This window comes from Oncorhynchus kisutch, linkage group LG10 (genome assembly GCF_002021735.2).
Source record: "Oncorhynchus kisutch isolate 150728-3 linkage group LG10, Okis_V2, whole genome shotgun sequence".
Taxonomy (NCBI): Eukaryota; Metazoa; Chordata; class Actinopteri; order Salmoniformes; family Salmonidae; genus Oncorhynchus; species Oncorhynchus kisutch.
In genome coordinates, this window is record NC_034183.2 from 66,517,502 (window position 1) to 66,539,794 (window position 22,293).

Below are 22,293 nucleotides of genomic sequence, written 5' to 3' on the forward strand. Positions count from 1 at the left end.
TCTAGATATCTAGCAGTATGATCCTCATGGTTCCTCTCAACCTGACCACCCTCCTCTAGATATCTAGCAGTATGATCCTCATGGTTCCTCTCAACCTGACCACCTCCTCTAGATATCTAGCAGTATGATCCTCATGGTTCCTGTCAACCTGACCACCCTCCTCTAGATATCTTGCAGTATGATCCTCATGGTTCCTCTCAACCTGACCACCCTCCTCTAGATATCTAGCAGTATGATCCTCATGGTTCCTCTCAACCTGACCACCTCCTCTAGATATCTAGCAGTATGATCCTCATGGTTCCTCTCAACCTGACCACCTTCCTCTAGATATCTAGCAGTATGATCCTCATGGTTCCTCTCAACCTGACCACCCTCCTCTAGATATCTAGCAGTATGATCCTTGTGGTTCCTCTCAACCTGACCACCTCCTCTAGATATCTTGCAGTATGATCCTCGTGGTTCCTCTCAACCTGACCACCTTCCTCTAGATATCTAGCAGTATGATCCTCGTGGTTCCTCTCAACCTGACCACCCTCCTCTAGATATCTAGCAGTATGATCCTCGTGGTTCCTCTCAACCTGACCATCTCCTCTAGATATCTAGCAGTATGATCCTCATAGTTCCTCTCAACCTGACCACCCTCCTCTAGATATCTAGCAGTATGATCCTCGTGGTTCCTCTCAACCTGACCATCTCCTCTAGATATCTAGCAGTATGATCCTCATAGTTCCTCTCAACCTGACCACCCTCCTCTAGATATCTAGCAGTATGATCCTCATGGTTCCTCTCACCCTGACCACCTCCTCTAGATATCTAGCAGTATGATCCTCATGGTTCCTCTCAACCTGACCACCTCCTCTAGATATCTTGCAGTATGATCCTCGTGGTTCCTCTCACCCTGACCACCTCCTCTAGATATCTAGCAGTATGATCCTGTCAGCAGTTAGTGATTGAAGGCTGAGGGATGTAGTTTAAATGTGCCAATTCAGCCTGAGAAGGCTCCTCCTCTCACATCGAAGTGTTTCGTCCCCATTAGATTAGCATCATTAATAATGCAGGTCTGGACATCCTTCAATTTCTCCTGTGTCCATCCTTTCATCTTCTCCAATGTCAGCACTATCCTGCTGTGTTCTTCTAGGGGACCGTGGCCAATGGCCATTTCCCCACTAATGTCAGACAGCTTTCCTTCCTTAACTCTTTTCTCTCTTTCTGCTATGCTAACATATCATACTGACCTTTCACTGGCTCTTGTTTCTCTGCAGGGCTATACGTTAAACGTTCTGAAACCTACATGCCGGTTTCTATTTGTCTTTTAAAGCTTAAAACATTTATTTAACAGTGTGTAATTATCGCCACGCTTCAGTGGTCTGCTTGGCTCGACCCCAAGGTTTACAACATCTGTTTAGGGTATTATTAACATTCCTATAATGCTATTATTAGGATGTTTAAAAGAGAAGTCATATCTGGTGACAGTTATGTTATCCCTCATTAGCTCACCTAGTGCTGTTGTGGGGTCAGTGGAGTAATGCAGTAGTTTCCGTTGTAAGGGCCACAGAGGACTCTCAAACTAATTTCTCCTCCTCATTCCCCCCAGTACCCACTGATCAGTCAGTCCTCTTTTACACACTCCATTGACTAAGATAGCTGTGGTTCTCCTCTCTCTATGTCCTTCTCTCTCTGTCTCTGTCTCTCTCTCTCTTTCCCTCTCTCTCTCTCTATATCCCCAACTGAACCCCATTCAGTCAGAGGACTTTCTAAACGCTTCATTGACTGGCCTTTTCTCTCTCCATCCCCACTGATCCCCAGTCAGTTGCAGCCCCCTTTGTGATGCTTCACTGAGAAGCAGCTCTGTATGTGCTGTGTCCCATGACAGGCAGAGAGAGAGAGAAAGTGGAAAAGACTGATAAATATTTTAGCGGTGCTGACGTTGACAGGCGTCTAGACCTGAAAGGATAGGGCAATGAGGAGGGGAGGTGTTAGCGGGACAGGAAGTAGAGTATCCAGAGAGGAAGAAGAGGTAAATAAAGATGCACCCATATTTACCATGAAACAGGAAATGGATGCTCTGAATGTTTTTTCACCTTTTAAAATATGAATACCTGCGCTTTATGAAATACTGCTTCTATCTACGTATATAGCTTTTGTTATTCAGGATTAAGCTCCGTGCTTTCAGCCACTGACATCCATTTATAACACTCTCAGGCCCTATTTTGTTAGTGTTTCAGGGATGCATCAAGCACAGGTGGTCACAATAAGATTTTATTGGGACAAACAAAAATGGACAGGCAGAGAACAATTGTAAATTGACTCAAATTGTCACAAACTAATGCAATTCTGCTAAATTGTGGAATGTTTACCACATTATTGATACCATGTCTGTATCGTGGCTCACGATAATTGTTTTCTAGGGCTTCCCGAGTGGCGCAGTGGTCTAAGGCACTGCATCGCAGTACTAGAGGTGTCACTACAGATCCGGATTCGATCCCGGGCTGTGTAGCAGCTGGCTGCGACCGGGAGACCCATGAGGTGCGGCTGACTTCCGGGTTAAGCGAGAAGTGTGTCAAGAAGCAGTGCGGCTTGGTGGCGTCGTGTTTCGGAGGACTCGTGGCTCTCGACCTTCACCTCCCCTGAGTCCGTACAGGAGTTGCAGCAATGGGACAACATTGACAACATTGTTTTCTGCATCCCTGTGTAGGATATGAAATGGGCGTGGCGCACTGGTATAATTAGTCTGTTTAAATGTGTAAAGATGCAGTCATATAGCACCATGCAAGATGAATGAGCAGACCTTGTTCTTTGGTGCCTGATGCTCCCTCAGACCAGTTGTTGTCCCCGTTACAGCCGATGAGTCACATAAATACTGGTAGGGGATGAGAGTGGAGCGCTCAGTAGTGGTTTATTATTTCCCATGAAAAGAAGTGACAGCATTTATACATTTTAATTTATAAATGAAGGACTCTGAGGGCAGGGTTCAGTCAAACCTTAGAATACAAGTCCATATTAGGATGTCTCTGCTGCTTTTGCAGAGAAGCCAAGCGGCTCCAGTTTCCTGCTGTAATCCATCACTTTGTGTAATTTGCTGATAATAATGATGAATTAGTCTCCATTCCTCATCACCTCCTCTTCCATTTCCATTTCCCCTCCCTTCCCGTTGTTCTTTTACCTCTCCATGTACACTGTCTGGTTGGCTGTTCCCCAACTGACCAGCTGCTGTGGATGAGACTTAAACTGCCCAGCTCCAGGAACGTTTGGAGGTTACATTAAATAATATGTGCATACCATGTCTTTACACATTGTTGGGCAGCAGTTCACAGGCATCCCAGGCCAGTGTTGTGTCTGTAGGAGCTTGTTATGGTAATACTATATCAAGCAGCAACACAGGCCATCTTCTGACTAAATTACTTAATTGATCTAATTTTAGACCTCGTCTGTTCTGTGTCCTGCTCAAATTGTGTTGGAAGACACTGGCATTCCTGGGATTTGTAAAGGACCTCAACTGAAGAATACTTTGTCTGTGAATTGTCACAGTTGTGAAAGAAGATCCTATTTGTACGACTCAGTCAATAGAGCAGACCTGACACCAGTCATGAGTCACAATGCACTCTGACATTCTGCTCATCCACCACAACCATGCAGTGACCTTTGAGAACTACATTTTGACTTATAGAAGTGCTGTAGAATCCAGCTGACTCTCTCTCTCTCTGGATTCTATTTCTATGCTATGCAGTGACCTATGAGAACCACACTTTAACTTCTACTATGCATCAACAACAGAAAGAGAGTGAAAGAGAAAGAGAGGGAAAATGGTGAAACAAACCCTAAGATGAAGTGCGTATGTATGTTTGCATAAAGGCTCTTCCTCTCTGTAGGACGTTGTAGCACAACATTGGCACCTCTCCCGTCCCGTTTTATCCTCCCTCTGAATCAGTGCTAATGGGTTTCAGCCTGAGTTGTAAGTGAACACATTTGGCCCCACTTACAGCCATCAAACATAGGAATCCCTGCCTGTTTCTAGAGAACACTTTGTTAGTAAAGCAGGGACAGAAGGATTTTTTTTGTTATGTGCAAATTGGACAGTAACATTTTTGTTCAGGCTTTTTTCTGTTTTAATTGGATGGTTTTAGACGGAAGGGGTATTAATGTGTAAATTGCCATTGATGGTGTAAATGAGTGCATATAAGGTGAATTGTATAGTTCAGGGATTTTTATGCCATTGAAATCATTGAGGTGGCTAAGTCCAAACAGTGTAAAAAAAAAGTTATAATATACTGTATATATACTTTTTAAATACATTCTCGGCATATAAAAACACTTTCAGTGTGTACTTAAATGACTAAAACCAGACATAAAGTGTGTAAAAAAGATAATGGACCTATATATTTTTTGATTACATAATCATTGAGAACTAACAATCCCCAAAATAAAAACTAGACAGACAGGGAGAATTGAAAATTCTAAAAACAATGCATTTAGCATTATAGATATTGTTATTATGTTTGAGCAAAAGAACACAACATTAGCCATTCTTTACCCCGCCAAGATGGGGGCTTCTAAAATGATGACGTGCCGACGGGCCAACTGTGCCCCCTGCCATGCCCACCACATAAGCCCCTTTTTGATCCCGAAGAAAACCTCTAGTTGTGCACCTGAAAATAGCTGTGTGTGCGTGCCTGTGTGCATGTGCATAATACAGTATGCCTGTATAGATGTGTACTTGTACATTTGAAGGATGAACTCACTGTCTAGGCACTGGGCGCAGACAGTCTGGTTGGCACCACACCTCCTCACCACCCCCTCTCCAGGTGGGCACACCTCGCAGCACTCTCCACCCTTGGTGTACTGGCCTGACTCACAGGGCACCTGCACCGCCCGCTCCGTCTTAGAAGCCACCAACACCCCAACCTGCCACAGACAGAGGAACAGACAGAAGGGTGTTAAAGCAGAGGTCACCCATAATACTGGCTCATAGAGGGGAACGTTTTGAAGGCAAAAATGACAGCCAGATGCGTATTACAATCATGTTCCTAATCTAACCTCGTATCATGATTCGCAATAAATAATTTTGTCTACATCTAAATCAGAGACAAATTCTTCTACAGAGCAGTACATTGTCCCATCCTCAGAGAGCCTTTAAAGGCACATAAAGGCAAGCCTCAAGGTGCTCACCCATGACTGGTCCAAGTAACACCTATAAACATATGTGCCTAATGCACAACCTCATGTTGCATGTTAGCACTTCAATATATCCTCCCCATACATACACACACACACCCATGCATGCACACACTCGTGCACACACTCGTGCACACACACACACTTCCCCCCAGAATTCCTGTTCTGATCATCCATGACCAGCCCACTGCCCTTCACACTGAAGCTGTCAGTCTGCAGGGTGTTTACAAAGACTCCTGAACCCATTCATTTATAAGGAGAAGATCTACCTTTGTTTTTCTAATACTTGATTTTTGTTTTCTTCCCCATAGGGGTTACTCTCCTCCTTATTTATTCGCTTGTAGTGCAAATGTTAGTTGAAAACTGCTGGCTGGAGCATACTGCAACGGAGCTGTCTACGGGGCTATTGGTCAGACTCCGTACTGTTGATGGAGGGCCTGGGAGAGTTAACGACCTTGTTTTTCTCTCTAATTGCTAGGTGTGGTAAAAGACAGATTCCTCTCTGGAATTTGCATAACAAGTCTTCATATTGCGCAACTTAAAACTATAAATTCACACACGCACGCAAAGGCATACACACATGCTGCTTCCTGCTACACACAATCTTCTCTCTGTCTCTTTATTTCCAGTCTTTTTCTCACTGCCTCTCTCCACTCTCCCTTCTCTGTCACTTCCTCTCTCTCACTCTGATATAAATGCCAAACAGCTTCACAGGCACAAGACTAAAGCATGTTTTCATACATACAATACATTTAAATAAGGAAACAATCATGTGAAGCACATTCTGAAGTCATAATCATCAAAACCATTAGACTGAAATGCTTTAATGTTTAATGCCTCATATTTTACTAAGAAAAACTGCTGGTCTCTCTCTCACTGAAATGCCTTCTTTCTCTATTTAACTGTCTCCCTCTCTCCCCCTCCCTCAGCCCCTGCTTTCATTCAGAAACAGATGCACTGAGAGCAGCCGCCAGCACAGCTCTCTCTCTCTGTCGATCGACTCTCATCCGTTCTGTACATTTCTCCCTCTCTCTCTTCCCTCTCTCTATCTTCTCTGTGTGTGCGTGCGTGTCTGTGTGTGTGTGTGTGCGTGCGTGCCCCCCCCCCCCCCCCCCCCCAGTGATATCCCCCACATAATCTCAAACCCTCTTAAGGGCGAAACTTTGGTTTTAGAAGTGGGGGGACATAACTTTTTTATTTAATTTTTATCCAGTCAGATAAACACTCCAAACAGTCTACCCGACCGCTTGGATCGATCTGCATGGTCCTAAAGCACACCGTTGCCTCGTTTTGTACCACAATCCAACGATAAAACCGAGGAGGACAAAAATGCAATTTCAGATTGCATTTGTCCGTCCGTCTCACTGTCCCCAGTGAAAGTTGCGCCTGTGACCCCTCTACTCTTGGCATGTCCCCCTCTGTTGGAGAATTGCCCAAAGCATTGTTAAACCACACATAAGCATATTTTCTTATCCTTACTAATTTATGCAAACCTTGGCTCAAAACCTCTGTTTTTATTTGAATATGGTCTTACACTATAATCACCAGGTCGGTGAACTTGGAATGCCGCCCAAACCCCCAAGTTTATAAACTGGCAATTTACCAGGTTCACCTCCGATAAGGAGCCTGCTACTCTCAACATGATCTGAGTGACTGAAATGGTGCTGCATGGTCAATCTGACATCTGCATTGGCCGTGCAGCATTTAGGGTGATATGGCCTCTGCAGAAGTCAGGGTATTCATACTTCTTGAGCTTAGCGGAGCAGCGCAGAACTGTTGCGAAGGAAGTTGTCAAGGAAATGAGTTTGTGTTTATACAGGACCTCTTGACCTACAGATGAAGTCGGAAGTTTACATGCACTCATATTGGAGTCATTAAAACTCGTTTTCAACCACTCCACAAATTTCTTGTTAACAAACTATAGTTTTGTCAAGTGGGTTAGGACTTCTACTTTGTGCATGACACACGTAATTTTTCCAACAATTGTTGACAGACAGATTATTTCACTTATAATTCACTGTATCACAATTCCAGTGGGTCAGAAGTTTACATACTGTACACTAAGTTGACTGTGCCTTTAAACAGCTTGGAATATTCCTAAAATGATGTCATGGCTTTAGAAGCTTCTGATAGGCTTATTTACATCATTTGAGTCAATTGGAGGTGTACCTGTGGATATATTTCAAGGTATACCTTCAAACTCTGTGTCTCTTTGCTTGACATCGTGGGAAAATCAAAAGAAATCAGCCAAGACCTCAGAAAAACTATTGTAGACCTCCACAAGTCTGGTTCATCCTTGGGAGCAATTTCCAAACGCCTGAAGGTACCACGTTCATCTGTACAAACAATAGTAGGCAAGTATAAACACCATGGGACCACGCAGCCATCATATCGCTCAGGAAGGAGATGCGTTCTGTCTCCTAGAGATGAACGTACTTTGGTGAGAAAAGTGCAAATCAATTCCAGAACAACAGCAAAGGACCTTGTGAAGATGCTGGAGGAAACAGGTCCAAAATTATCTATATCCACAGTAAAACGAGTCCTATATCAAATCAAATCAAATCCAATTTTATTTGTCACATACAGATGGTTAGCAGATGTTAATGCGAGTGTAGCGAAATGCTTGTGCTTCTAGTTCCGACAATGCAGTAATAACCAACAAGTAATCTAACTAACAATTCCAAAAAAAACTACTGTCTTATACACAGTGTAAGGGGATAAAGAATATGTACATAAAGATATATGAATGAGTGATGGTACAGAGCAGCATAGGCAAGATACAGTAGATGGTATCGAGTACAGTATATACATATGAGATGAGTATGTAAACAAAGTGGCATAGTTAAAGTGGCTAGTGATACATGTATTACATAAGGATGCAGTAGATGATATAGAGTACAGTATATACGTATACATATGAGATGAATAATGTAGGGTATGTAAACATTATATTAGGTAGCATTGTTTAAAGTGGCTAGTGATATATTTTGACATATATTGACATAACCTGAAAGGCAGCTCAGCAAGGAAGAAGGCACTGCTCCAAAACCGCCATAAAAAAGCCAGACTATGGTTTGCAACTGCACATGGGGACAAAGATTGTACTTTTTGGAGAAATGTCCTCTGGTCTGATGAAACAAAAATATAACAGTTTGGCTATAATAACCATTGTTATGTTTGGAGGAAAAAGGGGAGGCTTGCAAGCCGAAGAACACCATCCCAACCGTGAAGCACTGGGGTGGCAGCATCATATTGTGGGGGTGCTTTGCTGCAGGAGGGACTGGTACACTTCACAAAATAGATGGCTTCATGAGGGAGGAAAATTATGTGGATATATTGAAGCAACATCTCAAGACATCAGTCAGGAAGTTAAAGCTTGGTCGCAAATGGGTCTTCCAAATGGACAATGACCCCAAGCATGCTTCCAAAGTTGTGGCAAAATGGCTTAAGGACAACAAAGTCAAGGTATTGGAGTGGCCATCACAAAGCCCTAACCTCAATCCTATAGAACATTTGTGGGCAGAACTGAAAAAGTGTGTGTGGGCAAGGAGGCCAACAAACCTGACTCAGTTACACCTGCTCTGTCAGGAGGAATGGGCCAAAATTCACCCAACTTATTGTGGGAAGCTTGTGGAAGACTACCCAAAACATTTGACCCAAGTTAATAAATTTAAAGGCAATGCTACCAAATACTAATTGAGTGTATTAAAACTTCTGACCCACTGGGAATGTCACATGTCACATTCTTAAAATAAAGTGTTGATCCTAACTGACCTAAGACAGGGAATTTTTACTAGGATTAAATGTCAGGAATTGTGGAAAACTGAGTTTAAATGTATTTGGCTAAGGTGTATGTAAACTTCCGACATCAACTGTACCTATCATCAACCAATCATGTCAATGAGGAGCTATACGGAGCCCTCCGCATTGTCACAAAATTTGAGACGCGCATAGCGACGCGGTACGGAGCTAATTTTTGTCTCTGTGTGTCTCCCCTACATAGACTCCACAATTGCATCACACCATCCATACGGAGCCTCCGACCACATTGCTGGATCAAGCATAAATTGGCTTTAAGTCTTTAACTCAAATGTGTAGAATAAGGCAATGCCCTCACACACACACACACACACACACACACACACACACACACACACACACACACACACACACACACACACACACACACACACACACACACACACACACACACACACACACACACACACACACACATACACACACCAGGTCACATCCCCAGCCTTGAGATCCCAGCCTGCCTTGCACTCTCCCTGATTTCATAGTCAATTAGAGACTATTTCTGAATCTTATTCTACAAACATGGTCTATACTACCACAATGTTGTAAAGAAGCTGTCAAAACAGACTGCTCCTGAGTAATGTAGAGGGCTGTTCAGATGGTGAGTGATTGAACAAGCCTTATTAGACCAGCAGGTCTTGAAATATCAGGAGGATTAGCCTATGACAGCCACTCACCAAATAATAGCAAACCATTTGTAATCATCCCCATCACCATTATCATTATCATCACCCAACTATCGAAAGTCCACACTCATGTCATGAATTCCTCAAAACTTTCTGAACTTCAGATAGGTCACTACCTCCACTTCAACAGAAGCCTACTTCCATAAAAAGAGAAAATATGGGTATTTTAGGATTTCATAACAGATTCATGCATAAAAACTGTTATTAGATCACGTACGGACTGAAATATTAAGGGTTTGATCAGTCATCAGTAAATGGCACAGATCTGTTTCATATATGCATACTCAGTGTTGGGGAAGCTACTCTGAAAATATATTTTACCAAGCTACCAATTACTTCACACTGGAAGAAGTTAAACTGGGTATATGGTGAAGTAGGCAATCATTTTCAATTTTTCAGCATTAGACCTGCCTAATTCTCACTTGAAACGTCAGTTTTTTGTTTCTTATGCTAAATTACACATTCTCTTAATATATGACCTCAATTGCAATTTGTTATCTATGGTATTTCAGGTGCACATATTGATGTTTTTTCAGAACAAGTTTGGATGTAGTGAACTACTTTTTCAAAGTAACTTTACTTAAGTCAATATATATATTTGTCTTAAGGGGAGCTTTGGTGAGGCTTAACTTCTTCCAGTGTGAAGTAATTGGTAGCTTGGTAAACTATATTTTCTGAGTAGCTTCCCCAACACTGAGTATGCATATTTACCGATGACTGAGCAAGCCTTTCATTTCAGTCCGATGTGATCTTACCACAGTTTTAAATGGATGGACCTGCTATGAAAACCTACATTGTAAAAGGAACCTTGGGCTATGGCACCTGCCTATGAAAACCATTCAGGATGGTTGTTCTATAAAGGATTCAGATGAAGCATGGAGAACTATAACTGTTATTATAAAACACACATTCGGGTATATTATGAGATGGGGGGGGGGGGGGGGGATAAACACCTTCCCTCCAGCAGCTCCTCAGAATAGTATCGTGACTAATTTGCCAGCATTAGATGGAGAAATACGAGGGACAGTGCAGGGGTCTCCAGACCAATACAACTACAGTGTTATAACGCAAAGTAATAAAATGCAAACAATGAACACGTGTCTCCCATGCTACCTATTCAATCAAAATGAAATATATCTTTATGAAATCAGAGTTATAAATCATGCTACTACTCACCACTCCAAACAACATCACCAATGATAAGGTACCCGCCATGCTTCGGTTTCCTACAGTGTCATAAACAAATAGACTATACTAAATGGATACTGTAAAGGAACATACAGGACGAATTGTTCATTTTAATTCCAGTGGCAATTCTTTATCAATGAGTCCGCAGTGAATTCCCCATGCTCTTCGCTGCGGTGTAGCGTTCGAGACCTTTTGAGAGTAAGATGCGTCGCATTGGCAGGTCACTGGTGCGTGCGTGAAGCGTCCGGGCGCAGACTGACTGTACTGAGCGCTATCCAGCAGTGTACTGCGGAGGCAAGAGTCGTGCACGAACTGAAGAGAGGCACGTCCACTCCTTCCCGATTTACGCTGTGACTTCTGCAGTAGTCGACTTGCACGATCTACACCTGGGATCATCAACTAGATTCAGACGCGCGTCATTCTTTTCTTGAGTAGATGGTTGGGGGACAAGAACATAATGACAAATACTTTGTAGACCGCATTAAGCCCAAACAGATATAATATTTGACTAAAACATAATAATTCCAAACCTTGCTTGCATTTTGTATATGGTAATGCGTCTCTATATTATGCATGGACATACTTGGGAACAGATATTCCAAATTAAAATAACTTGGAGCTGATTTACATTGTTTTTTGTCCAACAATGAAAATGCAACAAAAAAACACACAAAAAACACCTGCGGTACAAATTCGTCACTCGGGTCGCGAGTTGGGGGACCCTGGTTTACATAGACAAGAGACAAGGGTCAACTGGAGTCACTTTTCTGACACTTCATCTGTATCTCTCTCTCTCTGTCCCTCTCTTTCTCTCTAGCGCGCTCTCTCGCTTTCCCTCCAAAGCGTTGCATCGCATGTTGTTTGCCAAAAAAAGCATACCGGAAATCTACTTGAAATCTACTGGGTAGATGCGTTTTTCACATGCAGTTTTATTGATAATTTCTCATTTATGTGGTCTGTATTATTGCATCAACTGTATATTAATGAATGAATTTCATGAGCTGGTGCACACCCCAAAAGTTGGTAGAGGTGCTGACCAATGGCGAGCAAACTATACAACAACAAAAAGAGAGTGGCATACTCCATATACAAGCTCCCAGTAATGTATTGGGTAACCCACAAACGTTTTGGCATCACTGTGCCTTCTTCAGGGTCTGGTGTCAAGCACATCATCATTCTAGACACAGCTTGATTCTTGCGTTTTCTACATGGTCACGTAGTAAGGTACCTAGGCCTATAGCCTGCAATATTTACCACCCGCACCCCCCAAAAAATATATATACAGTATATGTAGCGAACAAAAGTGGGAAGCAAATCCAGGCGTGAAAGGCAAACACCCTACGCATTGCGCCAATAGGGTTAACCCACTTGGTAGGAATTGTACAGTGGGTCATATAGCGAGGACCGCAATACTGCCCCTTTCGAACCAGTAGGCACTTCGACTTTCTTTCAAACCCCTTCACAAGTATCTCTGTGCCTTTCGATGGCCTAACGGCCACCATCCGACTTGACACCAACGTAGCGAACAGAACAGGCAAGCGAATCCTGGTCTCCGGCGTGAAAGGCAAACACCCTATACATCGCGATAATAGGGTTAACCGACTTGGTGGGATGTGTAACATGGGATGTGTACACAATAACGATACACCACAGCCTCTTACACAATATAATGATACACCACAGCCTCTTGCACAATATAATGATATACCACAGTCTCTTACACAATATAATGATACACCACAGTCTCTTACACAATATAATGATACACCACAGCCTCTTGCACAATATAATGATACACCACAGTCTCTTACACAATATAATGATACACCACAGCCTCTTGCACAATATAATGATACACCACAGTCTCTTACACAATATAATGATACACCACAGTCTCTTACACAATATAATGATACACCACAGTCTCTTACACAATATAATGATACACCACAGTCTCTTACACAATATAATGATACACCACAGTCTCTTAGACCACAAGAGGGAGACTACTTCCCTTGCATAGTTGGTCATCCATGAAGTAACACTACTGTGAATAATCAGGCTATCAAGGTAAGACAGTTCAATGAGGGATGTGCACTTTCAAGAAAGAAACAACTGAATTAATATTGACTCATGTTTTACAACCCATTTTATAACATAATTTTGTGTCATGTAATTTCATACCAAGGCTTACAACAGTTAACCTACCACTTTTACTTATGGTACCATGACACAACGCCATATGGTATGTGAATAGAGTGAGAGAGAGTGTGAATTTTCAATTGAGCCATTATGCTCATACACACACCTCTGGGATATGCTCTGTATTGAACCTGTCCATCAAAGCAGATCACATGGTCCATTATGTGGAGTTTTTGGACAGGCTCCACAGTCCTTGATGATACACTAAATTTGGGAAGGCCACTAAAAGACCACTAATGCACGTCTGAGTTCTATAATTGTGTTTACTGCTCATTGAGGTATTTACACTTAAAGGCAAACCAGTGTTGATGGCTATTGAGCTCGGACAATTTGGCCAGCAGAAGCCACCAATCAGGTTGCAGCACACTGAACCTGCTACCGTCACGTCCCACCTCCACTATAACCTTATTGTCCCCCTGACCCTGTCTAGCTCCACCCCTACTGTACCTACAGTGGGGGGAAAAAGTATTTAGTCAGCCACCAATTGTGCAAGTTCTCCAAATTAAAAAGATGAGAGAGGCCTGTAATGTTCATCATAAGTACACTTCAACTATGACAGACAAAATGAGAAGAAAAAAAATCGAGAAAGTCACATTGTAGGATTTTTAATGGATTTATTTGCAAATTATGGTGGAAAATAAGTATTTGGTCACCTACAAACAAGCAAGATTTCTGGCTCTCACAGATCTGTAACTTCATCGTTAAGAGGCTCCTCTGTCCTCCACTCGTTACCTGTATTAATGGCACCTGTTTGAACTTGTTATCAGTATAAAAGACACCTGTCCACAACCTCAAACAGTCACACTCCAAACTCCACTATGGCCAAGACCAAAGAGCTGTCAAAGGACACCAGAAACACAATTGTAGACCTGCACCAGGCTGGGAAGACTGAATCTGCAATAGGTAAGCAGCTTGGTTTGAAGAAATCAACTGTGGGAGCAATTATTAGGAAATGGAAGACATACAAGACCACTGATAATCTCCCTCGATCTAGGGCTCCACGCAAGATCTCACCCATGGGGTCAAAATGATCACAAGAACGGTGAGCAAAAATCCCAGAACCACACGGGGGGACCTAGTGAATGACCTGCAGAGAACTGGGACCAAAGTAACAAAGCCTACCACCAGTAACACACTATGCCGCCAGGGACTCAAATCCTGCAGTGCCAGACGTGTCCCCCTGCTTAAGCCAGTACATCTCCAGGCCCGTCTGAAGTTTGCTAGAGAGCATTTGGGTGATCCAGAAGAAGATTGAATGTCAGATGACACCAAAATATACGTTTTTGGTAAAAACTCAACTCGTCGTGTTTGGAGGACAAAGAATGCTGAGTTGCATCCAAAGAACACCATACCTACTGTGAAGCATGGGGGTGGAAACATCATCCTTTGGGGCTGTTTTTCTGCAAAGGGACCAGGACGACTGATCCGTGTAAAGGAAAGAATGAATGGGGCCATGTATCGTGAGATTTTGAGTGAAAACCTCCTTCCATCAGCAAGGGGATTGAAGATCAAATCAAATCAAATCAAATGTATTTATATAGCCAATCGTACATCAGCTGATATCTCAAAGTGCTGTACAGAAACCCAGCCTAACACCCCAAACAGCAAGCAATGCAGGTGTAGAAGCACGGTGGCTAGGAAAAACTCCCTAGAAAGGCCAAAACCTAGGAAAAACCTAGAGAGGAACCAGGCTATGTGGGGTAGCCAGTCCTCTTCTGGCTGTGCTGGGTGGAGATTATAACAGAACATGGCCAAGATGTTCAAATGTTCATAAATGACCAGCATGGTCGTATAATAATAAGGCAGAACAGTTGAAACTGGAGCAGCAGCACAGTCAGATGGACTGGGGACAGCAAGGATTCATCATGTCAGGTAGTCCTGGGGCATGGTCCTAGGGCTCAGGTCCTCCGAAAGAGAGAAAGAAAGAGAGAATTAGAGAGAGCATATGTGGGGTGGCCAGTCCTCTTCTGGCTGTGCCGGGTGGAGATTATAACAGAACATGGCCAAGATGTTCAAATGTTCATAAATGACCAGCATGGTCGAATAATAATAAGGCAGAACAGTTGAAACTGGAGCAGCAGCACGGCCAGGTGGACTGGGGACAGCAAGGAGTCATCATGTCAGGTAGTCCTGGGGCATGGTCCTAGGGCTCAGGTCCTCCGAGAGAGAGAAAGAAAGAGAGAAGGAGAGAATTAGAGAACGCACACTTAGATTCACACAGGACACCGAATAGGACAGGAGAAGTACTCCAGATATAACAAACTGACCCTAGCCCCCCGACACATAAACTACTGCAGCATAAATACTGGAGGCTGAGACAGGAGGGGTCAGGAGACACTGTGGCCCCATCCGAGGACACCCCCGGACAGGGCCAAACAGGAAGGATATAACCCCACCCACTTTGCCAAAGCACAGCCCCCACACCACTAGAGGGATATCTTCAACCACCAACTTACCATCCTGAGACAAGGCTGAGTATAGCCCACAAAGATCTCCGCCATGGCACAACCCAAGGGGGGGCGCCAACCCAGACAGGATGACCACATCAGTGAATCAACCCACTCAGGTGACGCACCCCTTCCAGGGACGGCATGAGAGAGCCCCAGTAAGCCAGTGACTCAGCCCCTGTAATAGGGTTAGAGGCAGAGAATCCCAGTGGAAAGAGGGGAACCGGCCAGGCAGAGACAGCAAGGGCGGTTCGTTGCTCCAGAGCCTTTCCGTTCACCTTCCCACTCCTGGGCCAGACTACACTCAATCATATGACCCACTGAAGAGATAAGTCTTCAGTAAAGACTTAAAGGTTGAGACCGAGTTTGCGTCTCTGACATGGGTAGGCAGACCGTTCCATAAAAATGGAGCTCTATAGGAGAAAGCCCTGCCTCCAGCTGTTTGCTTAGAAATTCTAGGGACAATTAGGAGGCCTGCGTCTTGTGACCGTAGCGTACGTGTAGGTATGTACGGCAGGACCAAATCAGAGAGATAGGTAGGAGCAAGCCCATGTAATGCTTTGTAGGTTAGCAGTAAAACCTTGAAATCAGCCCTTGCTTTGACAGGAAGCCAGTGTAGAGAGGCTAGCACTGAAGTAATATGATACAAATGTTGGGTTCTAGTCAAGATTCTAGCAGCCGTATTTAGCACCAACTGAAGTTTATTTAATGCTTTATCCGGGTAGCCGGAAAGTAGAGCATTGCAGTAGTCTAACCTAGAAGTGACAAAAGCATGGATAAATTTTTCTGCATCATTTTTGGACAGAAAGTTTCTGATTTTTGCAATGTTACGTAGATGGAAAAAAGCTGTCCTTGAAATGATCTTGATATGTTCTTCAAAAGAGAGATCAGGGTCCAGAATAACGCCGAGGTCCTTCACAGTTTTATTTGAGACGACTGTACAACCATTAAGATTAATTGTCAGATTCAACAGAAGATCTCTTTGTTTCTTGGGACCTAGAACAAGCATCTCTGTTTTGTCCGAGTTTAAAAGTAGAAAGTTTGCAGCCATCCACTTCCTTATGTCTGAAACACATGCTTCTAGCAAGGGCAATTTTGGGGTTTCACCATGTTTCATTGAAATGTACAGCTGTGTGTCATCCGCATAGCAGTGAAAGTTAACATTATGTTTTCGAATAACATCCCCAAGAGGTAAAATATATAGTGAAAACAATAGTGGTCCTAAAACGGAACCTTGAGGAACACCGAAATTTACAGTTGATTTGTCAGAGGACAAACCATTCACAGAGACAAACTGATATCTTTCCGACAGATAAGATCTAAACCAGGCCAGAACTTGTCCGTGTAGACCAATTTGGGTTTCCAATATCTCCAAAAGAATGTGGTGATCGATGGTATCAAAAGCAGCACTAAGGTCTAGGAGCATGAGGACAGATGCAGAGCCTCGGTCCAATGCCATTAAAATGTCATTTACCACCTTCACAAGTGCCGTCTCAGTGCTATGATGGGGTCTAAAACCAGACTGAAGCATTTCGTATACATTGTTTGTCTTCAGGAAGGCAGTAAGTTGCTGCGCAACAGCCTTTTCTAAAAATTTTGAGAGGAATGGAAGATTCGATATAGGCCGATAGTTTTTTATATTTTCTGGGTCAAGGTTTGGCTTTTTCAAGAGAGGCTTTATTACTGCCATTTTTAGTGAGTTTGGTACACATCCGGTGGATAGAGAGCCGTTTATTATGTTCAACATAGGAGGGCCAAGCACAGGAAGCAGCTCTTTCAATAGTTTAGTTGGAATAGGGTCCAGTATGCAGCTTGAAGGTTTAGAGGCCATGATTATTTTCATCATTGTGTCAAGAGATATAGTACTAAAACACTTGAGCGTCTCTCTTGATCCTAGGTCCTGGGAGAGTTGTGCAGACTCAGGACAACTGAGCTTTGAAGGAATACGCAGATTTAAAGAGGAGTCCGTAATTTGCTTTCTAATAATCATAATCTTTTCCTCAAAGAAGTTCATGAATTTATCACTGCTAAAGTGAAAGTCATCCTCTCTTGGGGAATGCTGCTTTTTAGTTAGCTTTGCAACAGTATCAAAAAGGAATTTTGGATTGTTCTTATTTTCCTCAATTAAGTTAGAAAAATAGGATGATCGAGCAGCAGTAAGGGCTCTTCGGTACTGCACGGTACTGTCTTTCCAAGCTAGTCGGAACACTTCCAGTTTGGTGTGGCGCCATTTCCGTTCCAATTTTCTGGAAACTTGCTTCAGAGCTCGGGTATTTTCTGTGTACCAGGGAGCTAGTTTCTTATGAGAAATGTTTTTAGTTTTTAGGGGTGCAACTGCATCTAGGGTATTGCGCAAGGTTAAATTGAGTTCCTCAGTTAGGTGGTTAACTGATTTTTGTCCTCTGGCGTCCTTGGGTAGACAGAGGGAATCTGGAAGGACATCAAGGAATCTTTGTGTTGTCTGTGAATTTATAGCACGACTTTTGATGTTCCTTGGTTGGGGTCTGAGCAGATTATTTGTTGCAATTGCAAACGTAATAAAATGGTGGTCCGATAGTCCAGGATTATGAGGAAAAACATTAAGATCCACAACATTTATTCCATGGGACAAAACTAGGTCCAGCGTATGACTGTGACAGTGAGTGGGTCCAGAGACATGTTGGACAAAACCCACTGAGTCGGTGATGGCTCCGAAAGCCTTTTGGAGTGGGTCTGTGGACTTTTCCATGTGAATATTAAAGTCACCAAAGATTATAATATTATCTGCTATGACTACAAGGTCCGATAGGAATTCAGGGAACTCAGTGAGGAATGCTGTATATGGCCCAGGAGGCCTGTTAACAGTAGCTATAAAAAGTGATTGAGTAGGCTGCATAGATTTCATGACTAGAAGCTCAATAGACGAAAATGTCATTTTTTTTTTTGTAAATTGAAATTTGCTATCGTAAATGTTAGCAACACCTCCGCCTTTGCGGGATGCATATGGTCACTAGTGTAGCCAGGAGGTGAGTCCTCATTTAACACAGTAAATTCATCAGGCTTAAGCCATGTTTCAGTCAGGCCAATCACATCAAGATTATGATCAGATGAAACGTGGCTGGGTCTTTCAGCATGACAATGATCCCAAACACACCGCCCGGGCAATGAAGGAGTGGCTTCGTAAGAAGCATTTCAAGGTCCTGGAGTGGCCTAGCCAGTCTCCAGATCTCAACCCCATAGAAAATCTTCGGAGAGAGTTGAAAGTCTGTGTTGCCCAGCAACAGCCCCAAAACATCACTGCTCTAGAGGAGATCTGCATGGAGGAATGGGCCAAAATACCAGCAACAGTGTGTGAAAACCTTGTGAAGACTTACAGAAAGCGTTTGACCTCTGTCATTGCCAACAAAGGGTATATAACAAAGTATTGAGATAAACTTTTGTTATTGACCAAATACTCATTTTCCACCATCATTTGCAAATAAATTCATTAAAAATCCTACAATGTGATTTTCTGGATTTTTTTCTTCTCATTTTGTCTGTCACAGTTGAAGTGTACCTATGATGAAAATTACAGTCCTCTCTCATCTTTTTAAGTGGGAGAACTTGCACAATTGGTGGCTGACTAAATACTTTTTTTGCCCCACTGTATCAGCTGAGGGGATCTGCTCTACTCTATGGGCTGAAGCCCCCTTGTATTGGCAGGCTGGTTGGGTTTCACTGTTGAGATCTGAATACTCTCCTTTATTGATCTCTGGACACATCAATGATCCCACATCCTCCATCCTCCCAGAAGACCAGCCCCCACTCCTCCCACCCCCATGTCCCCCATCCAGAGGACACGGACCAACCAGTCGCTTTAATCTAAAACATTGCATAGGAAATACACAAGTAAGAAAGTCTTCTACTGTGTCACTGACCTTTACAGATGGTGTCACTCAAGTTGTTTTTTGTTTGTATGCATGTAGCCACAATATGACTCTTCAGACTATATTTTTATCCATTATGGTAGGTGGCAGGCCTACCACAGTTTGTTGTCATACACTTGGTTGGTTTGTTAAGATGGTTGTCATGGCAACTTGCTAATGGATAAACAGCCCATTGAAAGAGGTGATGATGAATATGATGGTGATGACATGGTTATGGAGGTGAATAGAACGTCTTGCTGAAATGTATCTATCCATAGATAGCAAATAGCCAGTGAATGAGAGCTCTTTAAGTAGTGTTATGTATATGCTGCTGGTGTGCTGACAAGGCCTTCTATGAGTCATACATTATTCTCTCCCCACATATCATGTTCCTGTCCTTGTGATTAGTCAGCATACTGTAAGCCAATGTCATTCCACTCAGCAAGGTCACTCATAAAATATAGTCTTGATAAAGATTTGATGAGGCTGAACGTTTTAAAGGTTTGAATTGGTAAAGCAGCTGAATGTCCTATTCATTAGAATAGGTAATGAAACATGATAAGTTTCTTAAAGTACCTTACTCATGACTTTGCCTCATACAGTCTATTACAGTTTGGTATGGTAACATGGACAGTCTCACTAAGAAGAGACTAGAGAGGGTTGTGCTGAAAGCCTCAAAGATTACTGGCTGTCTTGGGACCTTCCCTCTGTAAGCTTTCTGTACACCAAGCACACCTCCACACCACCAAGCACACCTCCAGAAACAATCATCAATAACCCCTCCCATCAATCCAATTACTTCCTTCAGTGTTTTTCCCTTTCAGTGTTTTATCCCGCAGCAGTCAGAACATTGAACTCCCTTCAATAATATAGAGCTACACTAGATGGCCAAATGTATGTGGACAACCTTTCAAGTTAGTGGATTCACCTATTTCAGCCACACCTGTTGCTGACAGATGTATAAAATCGAGCACACAGCCATGCAATCTCCATAAAAAGACAGTGGCAGTAGGATGGCCGGTACTGAAGAGCTCAGTGACTTTCAACGTGGCACCGTCATAGGTTGGGACCTTTCCAACAAGTCAGTTTGTCAAATTTCTGCCCTGCTAGAGCTGCCCCAGTCAACTGTAAGTGCTGTCATTGTGAAGTGGAAACATCTAGGAGCAACAATGGCTCAGCCGTGAAGTGGTAGTGGTAACTCCTAAAAATCGTCTGTCCTCAGTTGAAACACTCACTACGACATTCTAAACTGCCACTGGCAGCAACATCAGCACAATAACTGTTCGTCGGGAGCTTCATGAAGTGGGTTTCCATGCCCGAGCAGCCCCACACAAGACTAAGATCACCATGCGCTATGCCAAGCGTTGGCTGGAGTGGTGTAAAGCTTGCCGCAATTCGACTCTGGAGTCATGGAAACGCGCTCTGTGGAGTGATGAATCCCGCTTCACATCTGGCAGTCCGACTGATGAATCTGGCATTGGCGGATGCTAGGAGAACGCTACCTGTCCCATTGAGTAGTGCCAACTGTAAAATACGGTGGAGAAGGAATAATGGTCTGGGGCTGTTTATCATGGTTTGGGCTAGGCCCCTTAATGCTACAGAATACAATGGCATTCTAGACAATTCTGTGCTTCCAACTTTGTGGCAATGTTTTGGGGAAGGCCCTATCTTGTTTCAGCCTGACAATGCCCCCGTGCAGAAATGACTTGAAGAGATCAGTGTGGAAGGTCTTGACTGGCCTGCGCAGAGCCCTGACCTCAACCCCTTCTAACAACTTTGGGAAGAATTGGAACGCCGACTGTGAGCCAGGCCTAATCACCCAACATCAGTGACCGACCACACTAATGGTCTTGTGGCTGAATGGGACCAAGTCCCCGTCAGTTCCAACATCTAGTGGATTTAGAGCCTATCAGCACAGTGTACTGGAGTTAGAGCCTATCAGCACAGTGTACTAGAGTTAGAGTCTATAAGCACAGTGTACTGGAGTTAGGGCCTATCAGCACAGTGTACTGGAGTTAGAGCCTATCAGCACAGTGTACTGGAGTTAGGGCCTATCAGCACAGTGTACTGGAGTTAGGGCCTATCAGCACAGTGTACTGGAGTTAGGGCCTATCAGCACAGTGTACTGGAGTTAGGGCCTATCAGCACAGTGTACTGGAGTTAGAGCCTATCAGCACAATGTACTGGAGTTAGGGCCTATCAGCACAGTGTACTGGAGTTAGAGCCTATCAGCACAGTGTGTACTGGAGTTAGAGCCTATCAGCACAGTGTGTACTGGAGTTAGGGCCTATCAGCACAGTGTACTGGAGTTAGGGCCTATCAGCACAGTGTACTGGAGTTAGGGCCTATCAGCACAGTGTACTTGAGTTAGGGCCTATCAGCACAGTGTACTTGAGTTAGGGCCTATCAGCACAGTGTACTGGAGTTAGGGCCTATCAGAACAGTGTACTGGAGTTAGAGCCTATCAGCACAGTGTGTACTGGAGTTAGGGCCTATCAGCACAGTGTACTGGAGTTAGGGCCTATCAGAACAGTGTACTGGAGTTAGGGCCTATCAGCACAGTATACTGGAGTTAGAGCCTATCAGCACAGTATTTAGAATTTTTAATATTTTATTAAGATCCCCATTAGCTGTTGAGAAAGCAGCAGCTACTCTTCCTGGGGTCCACACAAAACATGAAACATGACATAATACAGAACATTAACAGACAATTGATGAGTTAGGGCCAATCAGCACAGTGTGCACTGAGGCTGGGACCGGGCAGGTAGAGGCTGATCTAAGAGTTGGACTGTTCCTTATGAGGTCACAGCCTGGTGTGCATTTCAGCATGGAGTGGAGAGAGTGGACACCACATGTGTGTATCTATTGCTAAGGGAATAGGCTATCACCTGAGAA

The 22,293-nt window shown here is 43.4% G+C and overlaps 1 protein-coding gene across 1 annotated transcript in view; it reads right to left on the reverse strand.

Annotated features, from left to right (window-relative positions):
- Positions 1–11,291, reverse strand: part of LOC109879587 (tumor necrosis factor receptor superfamily member 16) — a 44,305-nt gene extending 33,014 nt beyond the window's left edge. Inside the window, exons 1-2 of the mRNA XM_031834834.1 lie at positions 10,854–11,291; positions 4,740–4,902 (exon numbers count right to left, since the gene is read on the reverse strand). Of these exons, the coding sequence (XP_031690694.1) occupies positions 4,740–4,902; positions 10,854–10,892 (202 nt within the window). The 5' untranslated portion in view covers positions 10,893–11,291. The remainder of the gene's footprint in view (positions 1–4,739; positions 4,903–10,853) is intronic.
- Between the last annotated feature and the right edge of the window lie 11,002 nt (positions 11,292–22,293).